The sequence below is a fragment of the Phyllobates terribilis genome, unplaced genomic scaffold, assembly GCF_046119375.1.
Source record: "Phyllobates terribilis strain yellow unplaced genomic scaffold, ASM4611937v1 Scaffold_7__3_contigs__length_470593459, whole genome shotgun sequence".
Lineage (NCBI taxonomy): Eukaryota > Metazoa > Chordata > Amphibia > Anura > Dendrobatidae > Phyllobates > Phyllobates terribilis.
Window position 1 is genome coordinate 367,574,553 of NW_027362767.1, and position 14,819 is coordinate 367,589,371.

At 40.0% G+C, this 14,819-nt stretch overlaps 1 protein-coding gene across 5 annotated transcripts in view; it reads right to left on the reverse strand.

The window, feature by feature from the left end:
* The window catches only part of LOC141154849 (plastin-3), an 88,074-nt gene that overhangs the window by 27,278 nt on the left and 45,977 nt on the right, over nt 1–14,819 (reverse strand). For all 5 annotated transcript variants that reach the window (XM_073641351.1, XM_073641347.1, XM_073641350.1 and 2 more), the window contains exon 4: nt 6,903–7,066. In XM_073641351.1, coding sequence (XP_073497452.1) covers nt 6,903–7,066 — 164 coding nt within the window. The remainder of the gene's footprint in view (nt 1–6,902; nt 7,067–14,819) is intronic.

Sequence of the window (14,819 nt, forward strand, 5' to 3'; positions counted from 1 at the left end):
TGAACTATTGTACCCAATTTATTATATATTTTAGGAGTCGGAGTTGGTCCATTTTATAACGACTCCATCAAAATGGACACCGACTCAGACTCCACCGCCCTGCTGGCTGCATTCTCTTTGCAAGCACTAGATAGTGACTGCTGCATTACAAACAAGCACGTGTGACTCATCTTGTGTTTTATATTCCACAACTTACCAGTTTAGGACGTTTTAATAAAATATTTTTATAACATGGCCAACCCAAATAAAGAGCTTGGGCAGGAATGCTCTTCTGCCCGATCCGACATCAGACATGGAGGGATGAGTGGTACAGTTGACAAGGTAATTCATCAGACACCCAGCGAGTATCATGAATGAGTCACATTTTGATTACTATAAGAAAACAAAATGTCTGAATGACAGAAGAGGTTCCTGAAACAAGTAGCGCATCTCCTTGGTCTTCGCAGCGAATGCCTTGAGCCTGGTATTGTAGGTCATGATGACACTCCTACACTTTGCTAATTTGTGTGGAGCCAAAACAGTAATATAATTAAATATCTATAATACGCATATAATATATCACACACAGATCCTCCTTTCATCTGTCTCCATGACAACATCAGAATGTTTCTCAGTAGTGCAGCCTCAGGCTTTGGGCCTGCAGGTCTGAACCTAATCAATTATACCTCTGCTTATATGTAATTAGATTTTATAATAGGTTAATATTATACATTACAGTGCCCTTTTCACTTCCAGGCTGTCCATGTACTACTTTATCCCATCTCTACGCTCACAGAACAAACTACAAAGCAGAGAACAAATCCATTGTGACAATTGTGAAGACAACGCTGCAGACAAGCCCTCCATTCAGTCACTGAATGTCTGGAGCAATTCCTCATGCTCAGTGACAAACCTCACACAAGTGAGTCAGACTACGGCCACAGGTGCGGGTGTGCAGCTAAAAACCACAATGCATGTGATACAACAAGTAGGACTTATTTCCTACAGCATGTGCTCGGATCATAAAAAATAATATATATATAGCACCAACATATTCTGTATACTTAGATCGCCAACATATCCTCGTTTTGTGTCGACAGTTCCTCTGACCATCAATTTGTTTCTATGGTAACAGCCTACGTCGTCTGTGTAATCTAATCCAGCTGTCATTACCATGCATCTCTTTTATTCTGCATTCATCTATCAACTATAATTTAGCAAGACATAGGGTAGATAGAAGAGAACATGAGAGCAGGATCAGACTACACAGGTTTGTTTGTAGTCTGTTACCATGGAGACAAGTCAGAGGAGGAGACGTAGACACAAAATGAAGAGATTGGTAATTTAAGAAGTGGCTTTAGGGATCAGATCAAAATAGGTTAGCAAATGTGGACTGTCTAAAATTATCACTTGCCCAACTAACTATTCCACAATGTCAGAATTGTGCACTTAAGAGGGGTCAAAACAATAAGCCACAAGGCTGGGACTCTGCGGGAACACAAAGCAAATACAGGACCGCGGTAGCCAGAATCTGACAGTAGGGCTAACCGAATGCAGCAGCCATGACGCTTTGTGCGCCCCTGCAGAGAACATTAGGCAATTGCTAGTTTTTCAATGCCCTAATATTTAAATGGTTCCACATGACTGTAGAAATACACCGTGGGTAAAAATGTTCAGAGAAAGATATAGTTCAGAGCACAGTGATTATTATTAATATTAGTTATTAGCCAGGACAAGTTTAATGGCTTTAATGTGATGATGCCAACAGGAATGGGAGCAACCTTTTAATTAAAAGTTATGAAAGGAGATACTCTCCCCCACACCCACAAATCCTCTGTACTGGGTTATCATATGGAGTTCAAAATGTCAAAAGATGACCAATCTAATTAAGGAGTCAAAAGTTTCAAACTTTCAGAAGTTTTCACCAATATTATAACTTGAAGGGAACATTTCACATGGGACGTGCCGTCTAATTTCCAGGCATTATTTTTGTAAGGCAAGAACAGTTGATTTTTTTGTGGGAAAATATAAAAGTACAATTTTTTTTTTTTTTTAATCATTTAAATATTTGGGGTCCAGTGGGTGGTCCTGCTTACAGTGCATGCTGTCCATCAGTAAATAACTTCCTCCTCCCCCTCCCCACAAATATATACAGTGGGGAAAATAAGTATTTGATACACTGTCGATTTTGCAAGTTTTCCCACCTACAAAGAATGAAGAGGTCTAATTTTTATCGTAGGTACACTTCACCTGTGGGAGACAATCTTTAAAAAAAAAAAAAAAAAAAAAAAAATCAGAAAATCACATTGTATGATCTTTACATAATTAATTAGCATTTTATTGCATGAAATAAGTATTTGATACAATAAAAAAAAAACAGAACTTCATATTTGGTACAGACGTTTCCTGTAGTTTTTAACCAAGTTTGCATACACTGCAGCAGGGATTTTGGCCCACTCCTCCATACAGATTTTATCCAGATCTTTCAGGTTTCGGGGCTGTCACTGGGCAACACTGAGTTTCAGCTCCCTCCAAAGATTTTCTATTGGGTTCAAGTCTGGAGACTGGCTAGGCCACTCCTGGACCTTGAAATGCTTCTTACGGAGCCACTCTTTAGTTGCCCTGGATGTGTGTTTCGGGTCATCATCATGCCGGAAGACCCAGCCATGACCCATCTTCAAAGCTCTTACTGAGGAAAGGCGGTTGCTGGCCAAAATCTAGAGATACATGACCCCATCCATCCTCCCTTCAAATACAGTGCAGATGTCATGTACTTTTTTACACAAAAGCACCCCCAAAGTATGAGGCTTCCCCCACCATGCTTCACAGTTGGAACGGTGTTCTTGGGATTGTACTTAATCTCCTCCTTCCTCCAAACCCGGCGAGTGAAGTTGATGCCAAAAAGTTCTATATTGGTCTCATCTGACCACATGACCTTCTCCCATGCCTCCTCTGGATCATCCAGAAGGTCACTGGCAAACTTCAAACGGGCCTGGACATGTGCTGGCGTGAGCAGGGGAACTGGTGTGCCCTGTAGGCTTTTAATCCATGACAGCATAGTGTGTTACTAACAGTAATGTTTGAGACTGTGGTCCCAGCTCTCTTCAGGTCATTGACCAGATCCTCCCAAGTAGTTCTGAGCAGATTCCTGACCTCTCTCAGAATCCTCCTCATCTCACGAGGCGAGATCTTGCATGGAGCTCCAGACCAAAGAAGATTGACAAGTCACCTAGGGTTTCTTCCATTTTCTAATTGTGCCAACAGTTGTTGCCTTCTCACAAAGCTGCTTGCCTATTGTCCTGTAGCCCATCCCAGCCTTGTGCAGGTCTACAATTTTGTCCCTGGTGTCCTTAGACAGCCCTTTGGTCTTGGCCATGGTGGAGAGATTTGAGTGTGATTGTGTGGACAGGTGTCTTTTATACAGGTAAAGAGTTTAAACAGATGCAGTTAATACACGCAATGAGTGCAGAGTAGGAGGGCTTCTTAAAGACAAACTAACAGGTCTGTGAGAGACAGAATTCTTGCTGGTTGGTAGGTGATCAAATACTTATTTCATGCAATAAAATGCAGTTTAATTATTTAAAAATCATACAATGATTTTCTTGATTTTTTTAGATGGTTTCTTCAATAGAAATTACAGATCTTTCCATTCTTTGTAGGTGGGAAAACTTGCAAAATCAGCAGTGTATCAAATACTTATTTTCCCCAATGGATCAATCAACTCAAAATCCTGCTCTACAGCATCAACTGGGAAAGAAAAATCAAAAACGTGATCGTCCGTAATATATTTCCAAGCACATGGGCTACCTACTTTCGTATCTGGTTTGAAATGTCTTTTTTTAAATAGCATTTTAAACATAATAGTTCAGGATCACTAGAACCTTTATAAAGGGTTTGTTCAAAGTTGTATTTTCTGTTTTTTTTGTTTTGTTTTTTGTTTTTTTTAGGACCTTTTGGAGCAGAAACTGATGGAAACACTCCAAAAATTAGGACGTTCATGATCCAAAAACGCAAAAGACACTGAACATAGCTTAAGATTGAAGACAGTTGTGTAGAAAGCTTTCCATAGACTAGGCTGTACTTTTTTGGGTTTGGCACAAGAGGTATAAAATGAATCATTTATCTGGCTCTATCTGCAAATCAGACAGATACATAATATGAGTTTAAGAAGGTTAAGTGAAAAATAATTATTTAAAACTGCAGCTACACCTACATGTCACTCAATGGTAGAGACACAGAATGTGCAACAGTAGGGGTACGTTCACATGCAGCAGATTTGTACCAGAAAGTTCTGATTGAATATCCTTTGATTTGGGTTGTTTCAGCTGAATTTTTCTTGTTAGTGAATCAAACAGTTGCCCAAGTTTCTGCAACAAATCTGCTAGACGCACCCTCAGAAGTGACCAGTGTGCAAAATAACACAAGGTGATGTGATGACCACACAGGAGTCAAAAATAACGTACAAAGAAACCCAGAACTAGAAAGTCAACAGGTGAGGAACACAAGAACTAATCCAGTGGAAATAAAGAAAAATTAAGCTGTAAGAAAAAAAGAAAAAACTTTAAAGACAACAATACACGAAATGTGAGACCATCAATAATTTGCAAAAGCTGAATTATGACCACCACGATGAGGAAAAACAAAAATAATGCACAAGAGGAAAAAAGAAAAAACAGTAGAGGCATTAACTTTTGAATAAAACCTTAAAGAGGTTGTCCAAAAGGATTAAAAATATTTTTTATCTGGGCTAAGACTAATAAAAGAATTGATTCTCACCCTCACTAATACCCTGTGGCTCCAGTTTGGATATTCATGTAGCTCATGTGTATTAATTGAAAGCTAAATAAAATGGTCGATTTCGACCAAGACCGATGATTATTTGTTTCGACCAACAGCCGACTAGAAGTAAATTTGTCATTTTTCTCAACACAGATCGAGCACTTTGGATTTTTACTGCCAATGATAAGCACTGACTGCATCATCGGCAGAAAAAAAAACACAATAATGGGCAATGTAGTCCATGATGTATTTTGTGCCACCAACAAACCATCACTCGACTGATGAATAATAGTCGATACAAATCCATTGAATGTATACGGGAGTCCGCTAGCCTCTGCTTCCCGCTCCCATCTCATCACCCCAAAATGCCAGCTCAGCCAATCAGGCCACATTGGGAACAGTGATTGGCTGAGTGGACATTTTTGTGCATATCGAGACCGGACCAAAAAGCAGAGACAAGTGGGAACCAGGAAAGCTGCAATGGGATTGAGGGTATTGATTCCTTTTGGAGGTAAAAACAATATGAGCAACTCATTTGAGTGCAAATTTTGTGTGATCCAACACCATTAGTTTTTACCCTGCATGAAGGTATGTGACCTCCATACAGCCAAGTCATCATCTTTGGGTTCTCCCGTTAGAGCTTATTACCATACTTAAATTGATTAAGCAACATATTAAGCAAGCAGGAAAAATATTTGATTTTTATATCACTGATCCAAGGAGGATGGCAAGAGTTTATGGGGGTCTACTTTATTTCTATGAATGCATCATTTGGCTTTTGGCATTGTGTGAATAAAAAGAGTTTAAAGAATTGTAAGAACATTTCCCAGCTCAAACCCAAACACTTGGCCATGATACAGATCTTCTGCAAGGTTTACTAACCCAGAAAATAAACTCCAGAATGTACTAGAAGATTACCGGAGTTCAGGATGCCAACACATGTCAACGGTAACCACAACATATAAGTGGACGACTCCTCTCAGAACAATGGTAAACATTCCCAGACACCACATCAGCTTAGGCAACACACTTGGGTCAACATTCGCTAAGCAGCTTACACCAGTTAGGGAGCTAACAGTAAAAAGGGAAAAAGAAAAGATAAATTGGACACCTTCTGCAATGCTCGTCAATATTTAAAAGGGATGAGAAAAATAGGGAGTGTCGCTAAGAAGTCAGAGAAAGATATACTATTGGGGATACCTAGAGGAAAAATGGCCACATCATAAAGCTTTATTATTTTCACTTTAATTGCCTGTAGATTAGTGGTGGTCCGGGTTTCGAGACTCCAATTGCTCAATACATACCATCGAACAGGAGTACACAGTTCCTGCCTAAGAGCGCCCACAGAGTGGGGTACGGAGTCATTAGAAAGCATAGGATTTGTAGCACGCGCTGTTCAGGGGATGTGAAGGGTAGCCTACTGAGTGATTAGTGGGGGTCTCAACTCGACTACCATCGATCTGCAAGCAATTAAAGTTCATACACAAAAAAAAAAAAAAGTTTACTTTTTAAAATCAACCTTATACAAACCTTTTAGGGCGCATTCAACTAGGGGACATGACTTCTACTAAATGAATGTGGCTTTAGTAAAAAGGGTTGCGTGTCTTACAATGCAATAAAATTTGCATTAAATTAAAGGAATTGTCAGCACAAGTTGACTGTTCAAAACAGGCACTCTGTGCACCATGATTGGGTCAAACATTTAAGTACACCTTCCCCTTCTTTGATTGACAGCTCTGGCTTCAGAGAATAGGTGGAGATAGATTTAAACCAAGGAGGTGGAAAGGTGCACTTCAATGTTTAGCTACGCCATGATGCACCAAGCGCCTGTATTTGGTTCAAACAGTCATTCTGTGCAGACAGTCCCTTTAAATCAAAATGTAGCTAAAAATGTCTAGAAATTTGGCATACATTTGATTTTATTTTTTATTTTTAGACAGCTGTGGTGGATCATGACTGTAGGTCAGCGGCACAGACAACCAAACACTGTAGGGATAACGGCAGAGTTCTCCTTCCTCTTACGCTGCATTTTCCGGCCATTTATCTGGTCAAACACAATGCTCTGTTTTCTGACAAATCTTTAAAAACAGAAGGAAGGACAGCAGGCGACAAAGAATACAAGGCATGTAATCCGTCATACTCACAAAAACAAACTCTTCAAAGACGATCTTCCCATCTTTATTCTTATCTCCCTCGTTCATCAGCTTCTGGACGATCTCTCGCACCTTGTATCCAGGAAGAGGAAGGTTGGCTTCTTTAAATAGATCGTGGAGCTCATAATCTGATATGTATCCATTGCTATCCAAATCTACAGCCGGAACAAGCAAAGGGGATGAGAAGATTATGATAATGTACAAAAAAAATAAAGACTATGAATCACAATCTTGCATTAAAGTGGAATATTAATAATGATTATTATTAATTGTATTAATTAGCAGCAAATACCTTCACTAGAAATGTAGTAGTTCTTCTGATTCGCTAGGTCTTTCCTCATGTTCAGGCAATGCAGGACCTCAAGTATCGATGGTTACGACCACATATATAATAACAGTTAGTTGCTAGTGGTCGTAAACCATGAATACCCAAGGTCCTGCAATGCCTGTACATGAGGAAAGACACAGCGAATCAGAAAAACTATACTGCATTTCTAATTGGAGGTATTTGCTAATATTATTATACATACTAGATATTGGGACAGGATCTTTGAGATGGAAATAACCCTTTAAGGATATCAACGTCAGCCAGACTAGCCTGTGAGTTTCGCAGCGTGATGCATTTGTTCTTGATTAGTCCATTCTGAAAACCCATCCCAACGTCACGATTTTTTTCACGGACCCATAGACTTGCATTGCAAATTTTGGTCCGACACTCCGATCAAAATTGGACTGGTCTCTGATATTTTCTGTGGACCACCCAGTCAATGGAGGATATAAATAAAAAAAATAAAAACACACACTTGTGCACTGCCCAATAAATCATAGGAACAAGTAGCATTTGGTAAAACCATGGATAGTACTCATACGAAAAAATGAGTCGTGTGCACAAGCGCCAAGACAAAGTTACACAGTCAAAGTGGAGACTTAAAATTGACAGCGCATAATGCCGTTACATGACTGGTACTGCCCATCTGCTGACGGCACAGGTTTATGTGGTGATGGTTGTATTTAGGTGCTTGCAAATCAGCCCATTCCCAGGAGGAAAAGTAAACTTTAAATCTCTTTTGAACAAACAAAATTTGCTATTGGGCTTCCTTAAAAACGTTGGAATTTTGGGCTTTTTAGGGCTCGTGCAGAGGACCATTTTAAATCAGACAGGAACTATCCGTGGTTTTGACGGATAGCACTCATACTCATGATATTCTACGGGGCCGCGCACATGTCCGATCTTTTTCTTGGATTAAATGGTCTAAAGGTGAAGAGAATAAAAAAAAATAAGAATGCACTTGGATGAAGCAGTGTGATTAGAGTTATTGGGCCGATTTTCTCAGATGAAATCCGTAGAAGAACTGTCAGAATGAACTCACTGACAGATTCTTAGCCAGCTCATTCTGCAACTATATGGATAAGCTTTGGATGTGTGACCTACATAGATGGTAAATGTACACTGCGAATATACCCTAATGTGCAAAAATTGCTCCTGACACCTACATTTTTGGGATGCTTTCAACATAAGGTGAATGAAAGGTGGGAAAAATTTCAAATTTGCAACGTGAGGGGGCTGTTTGCTCGTAAAGTCTTCAACATTGTGCCTATTCCTGAAAAATCGTGTGCAAACTGAAATGGGGTTAAGTACCAAATTCTCCCTTGGCACCTCCCATTGAGTTCCTTTGCTTTATGTATAAAAGGGCCTGTTTCTGCCATTTTCCCATAACTCCACCTGATGAAGGCAGCAGACCGCTGCAGAAATGCGTTGGGGGCATTAGAACTTCAATAAAGAGGTTTGTTTTATCCTTTTCCAGCGCCTTATCCAGTTTCCAGCGCCCCACTGACCACTTCAATTTGCACACTGTTCACTTTTCCTTTGGGAGTTGTGGCTGGAGGCTGCAGAGAACTGGATACAATTTCAGCTGCAGGACCTGTAGGACCTGCGATGATGTCATCACCCATGTGACCCCACCCGGAATCACGATTGGAAGCTCCATCTGCTAATCCAGAGGAGACACTGAAGCCATCGTGGCAGTCCCAGTAGCTGTTTAACCTGGGTTGTGCGGTCTGCACAGCCCACTCAGGTGAGCAGACCACTGTATCTGCACGTATATTCCACTTCCATACAGGTTCACACAAGCACTGCGCTTTTCCACCCCACCCCCATTTTTGTCTTTATTCCTGAAAAATACACACAGACTATTAATAATAATTCTAGACTAAACTCCATCTGAAGCCTGTAAAAAGAACCAAGAAAGTTTGTTTATACTAAACTCTAATACTCAGTAACTAAATACTGCCCGAGACCCCGGAGGGTTTATATTGGGTTACTCATGTACCTTCCTGAATGCAAACACATGTTCCTTGTCTGGAAAAATATTTTCTTTTTTCATTTAGGGGGGAGGGGGGGGCGAACCACCCCGGGTCATTCTCACAATTTCGAAATGCTTGGCATTGCACTGAACGCTCATTTAGAACACAAAAGGGTTAAAAGTCAGATTGGGCAGAAGGGCACCATTACAGGTGGTATAAGAGGAAAACTGCGCCATGACTTGGCTTCCTGAAAATATGCACTCGAAATAGCCTGAAAACAGGATGTGAGGAAAAAGTCCAGAAAAAGATGTTCCTCCAGCGCCTGATTCAGCAATGTGCGGGATACATTATGTAAAGGAATATTATCACCAAAGTCCAGTAATGGAGTTTCCAGGGAAGGAGTCACCAGTCCTACAAATTGTTATTTCGCTTAGGTAATGTTCTCATTAAAGATCTGGATGTTCATCCTGCCGTGAACACTTGACATTAAACATTTATGTTCTCCCTGGTCTCAATGCAAGAGGAACTATAATATTATAAAAGGCAATAATCCCCCATAGAACACGTCCTTTACATTACAGAATTGCCAACGATCATCAGCTAGCACATGGTGAACAGGTTGTCTGCAGTCTATTAGCGAACACATTCATATATGCAGAATTTGGGAATTCTTACTTAATAGACAAGGTCCTTTGTCCAGAATCCTATTTTTTTTGGGCTAAATTGAGAAGTGGTTACAAAGAGCGCCTCTTGCTTTGGAGCGATTCTCATTTGAAGCGCACAGACAACACATCGATGTGAAGAGAACCTGTCACTTTCCATCAATATGGAATATTTTTTACTTTTGGTAGATGCTGTTCTGAATCTGGCAATATAATCTGCTAATCAGCAGCGAAAAAAAAAAAAAAGTGTAGTAAAATATAGAAAAGGGAATATATGTTTCATGTATTCTAAAAAAAGAAAAAGAGCAATATTTTTTCAATCTTACATTCCTAAAAAAATAAATAAATAAATAAATAGTATTTTTGCAATTTTCACACGCTTACTAAGGACATTTTGGACTACTGGGGCTTGAGCTTTTAAACACCAGAATTCTGGCATAATAAGCTTTGAAAAGTTGCACGATTTTGGCACAACTCGCGTATGTGCTAAAGTTTTGGTGACTTTTGCAGGGCTGTGGAGTCGGTAAGCCAAACCTCGGACTCAGACTCCTCAATTTCCACGACACCGACTCAGACTCCACAACTCCCTCATATATGGCTCATGTTTAAGTGATACATTTACTGCAGCACAGATTCATCTCAGCTAAAACTCTAGACCCTAAGATCAGGAATAGGACATTTCATAACTTTCCCAAATTCTTATGAGAAAATACTCGCCAAAAACTGCATTGAACTACTGTACTCAATTTATTATATATTTTAGGAGTCTGAGTCGGTCCATTTTATACCGACTACCACCAAAATGGGCTCCGACTCCTCAGCCCTGGACTTTGTCCGATCTGGACACAAAATTGGAGTTCTCAAGCCAAAGTTGGTAAAGTTGGGACGGGGGCATGGCAACCACAGCTCGGCAGCATTCCAGACTGGAGTAGGATTTGTGGGGAGGCACACGTCAGAAGCGCGTCTTAAATCAAGAACCTTTGACTCTAGCACGCCCACTCATTAAAAACGCTGGTCTTGATTTAACTGGGTAACACCAGTCTGTTTTTTCAGAAAATTTTCAGCACGCTCCATATTGACAAAGGCAGCACCTCTAAACACAGCTGATAACAGCAGATCCACCAATCACAATAGGTGATGTCACAGCTGTCCCTGCGCCCCCTCCCTTCACTATGACTTTTGCACACGCTCATTAGATGCATCAATACAAAAGATAGGGGTGGGGTCCGTTTATTGCTGCTAATTTCCATGTGGATTTACTGAAACAGGAAGTTAGATTTTAAAAAAAGCTCCAGTACTCAATGTAAAAATTGCAAGATTTCTATTTTAGATTTTTAATAATGACTGCTATGGGGAAAAAAAAACTGAATTAAATAGCTCACTTTCTGATGACACATACCTTTTCAATCTATTAAATTCTAGAAGTTGTCACATCGATCAGAAGTATTATTTCTGCAGCTGCGAGTCGTTTCCTTCAGTCATTCTTGGAACACTCCCGTTTCTCAAAGGCATTGTGCCATTTTGTGGATTGCGAACAGATCGTTTTAGCGCTGATCCAGATGGCAGGAACTGAACAGAAGCGCTTGGACGATCACTGAAAATCTCCATCGGTCAGGTATCATTACAAAACAGAGTGACCCTCCTGACCCTTGAAAAGCGGGAACCACAGACTTCAGTTTGCCCGAGGGTAGATGTGGGAAGTAGACACTAATATTTGTTTCATAAATTATAGTTTCCTCAATTAATATTGCCAAGAAAAGACAAAAAATTAGTTTCAAAATGTGCTAAGTTTTCAGTCATTCAAGAATTTAGCTCGGGTATGCTTAAACATTTTGCCTGGTTTATCCAGCAAGAAGTGGTTCATGACTTCAGATCTCTTGGTCTGGAGGACCCAGGACAATAATGGTAGACTACATGGACAACCTATTGAGGAAAATCTAAGTATTACACAACTTTCATCACTCAAGTGGCTATGCAGGAATAACTACACACTTACAATCATAACATTATATCTGTTGGGGTGATCAGCTCACCGTCCTGGGGCCCTTCTATTAAAAAAAGAAGAAAAAATAGGTCCACCACAAAAGGTGGTGGTGGTTTTAAAAAAAAAAAAAAAAAAAAAAAAAAAAAAAAGGAGATGGGCAAGAACCTTAGGAGTCCAGAAATTTAAAATGTTAGTGATCAATACAAAAAATTTCAATTTCTGCAAAAGGAAAAAAAAATTGATGGATCACAGTGAACATTAGCCAGAGTTCTGCTAGAACTATTAAATTAGTGTTCTGCCAAGAAGAAACTCCAAGTAGATTCGGGTGCCACGATACGCCAGATACGCACTGTTCCTCATTCCTTCTTGAGTCAGTTCCTGCTATGCCACAGACCAAGAAACGACTTGCATGTGTTTTCATTTATGTTGTGTTCGTCTCTCATTACACCCTATTACTTTGTCTGAGGACAATGGAGGCAGCCTAAATAATGTTTGTGCAGCAAATGTATTTCCTATGCATAAGCAACAGTATGATAGTTCATTGACTTTATACACAGGAAATTACAGAATTGTTACCGAGTGACTCACTCGAAAACGACAGATCTGCCGAAACTTGCTCAAAATAGAAATTATGGTCATATAAAAAAGTATAAAAAGGCAATAAAGCTACCAACTGTTATGTCTCAAAGGGAAATTAAAAGTGAGATTTTCCATATACGGTAAGAAGTTTAGGGTAACAATGCCACCATTAAGACATTTAAAAATATTGCATAACCAGTATGGACTGTGAATCCTCAACCCATAGAGTGAACATTTTTCTTAGACCTACTGCCCATAAGTGTGGAGTCTCCTTGTTGTTTCCATTCTGATTCGGTGGTTAACTGAAACCCTGGAAAAAACCTGAATGAGGAACCGAATCTCATTGTTTATGAAGGAATCCTTCCAGTCTGTCCAGCGCATCCATTGTTGCACCAGACAGAATTTGGGCACCAGCCCAGTAGCCTGATCACCATGTTCCATGGTCAGATTAGCACAGAACCCACACAAGCTCCTCTCTGGAGTATGCTTCTTCCAGACACTGACCTCTGAATGCCTCAGTAGTTGAACTCCCCCAAACCACACCTTGAGGCGGAGATATGGTGAATGGCCTCCCACCCTTCACAATGACAATTCACAAAAAACACTCCCTTTTACTATGGGCTTAACCCCTCTCAACAAATAACATGCTGGAGGAAACTTAATGGTTTCAGTTCACTGAGGCAAACAGCCTCAGGGAAACATATCTCCCCTCCAGCACGTCACCAGTGACTGTCACACGTGTTTTTGAATCCGTTGTGATACGGTTGAGTAGCATCAGGCTCAAAAAAAAAAAGGATCAACGATAAAAGGATACTCTTAACAGTTTTATTGATTAAAAACTTCATTCCAAAACATAAAAAAAATTACAATCCTGGTACATTTAAGTACCATGGGATCTTTCCTACACATTTCAGACTAAACCAAGTTCTTAATCATGAATAGCCTTTATTGCTGATTACACTTTGGCCACATTGGGCCGAAGATCCTCGGAAGTTTCGATAAGGGCGAGCTGGTTTACACATATATACGTTTTCAAAAAAACGGAGCCTGATGGAACAGATATATGTGAACCCAGGTTTATTAGTTGCCCACCTATGAAGGGCTGTGGAGTCGGTAAGCCAAACCTCCGACTGACTCCTCAATTTCCATGACACCGACTCAGACATACATGGCTCATGTTTAAATGATAAATTTACTGTAGCACAGATTCATCTCAGCTAAAAGTCTCGACCCTTAGATCAGGAATAGGACATTTCATAACTTTCCAAAATTATGAAAAAAATATTCCCCACAAACTGCATTGAACTACTGTACCCAATTTATTACATATTTTAGGAGTTTGAGTCGGTCCGTTTTATGCCGACTCAGGCTCCACAGCCCTGTACCTATGTAAGATCTTAATTGTATCCTGTGTATTTTTAAACACATGTCATTACAGAAACTACTAGTGGACCTTCTATAACAAAATTGAGCTGGCACAGGCTAACCTTTGGAATGGCATTTAAGGGATTCACCCTAGTACCCCTCATTAATTTATGTTTTTTGTTGCATTGTACTCCAAAGGAGTAATGAAAAACATAGATGGGTTCAAAGTCAGATGTCAACCTGGTCAGATTGCATCAGTACTAGGAAGCAGTCAACAGAAATTTATAGCCAAAAGGTTTGGATCGGAGGTCAGCAGCCGAAAGCACCTTGAACTAGGAACACAGGGATGAAAGCCAAGAATAACCAAGCTTTAATCAGGGATAGAAGTGGGCACAAGGCAAAAAGACACCAAGTCTAACTTTCCTAAAGTTTGCTGCCTCAAAGGGGTTTTCCCAGGAACAAAAGTACATTTTAATCAACAGATTTTGGAATAATAACTTGCACAATTGGATGTGTATTAAATAAAATGTTCCTGTGCTAAGATAATCTTATAAATGTGCCCCTGCTGTGTACTGTGTAATGGCTGTGTCTGATCATACAGGAACATGGTCTGATCATACCACAGCTCCTGGGCAGTGTGGGGAGCAAAAGAGTTTACAGATATTACAGCAGGGGATCACAGCTGATTCTTTCTTTGAAGTAAAACATTGTTTAAAAACAGGCAGGGAAATGTTTTACCTCACAAAAAGAATCATCTGGGATCCCCTGCTGTAATGTCTGTATACTCTTTTGCTTCCTCCCCTGCCCAGGAGCTGTGGTATGATCAGACCATGTTCCATACACGGTCAGACACAGCCATTACACAGGGACACATTTATAAGATTATCTCAGCACAGGAACATTTTATTTAAAACGCATCCAATTGTGAAAGTTATTATTCCAAGATCTATTGATTAAAATGAACTTTCGTTTGTGAGAAAACTCCTTTAAAGATCCCAGCAGAGCAATGTCATC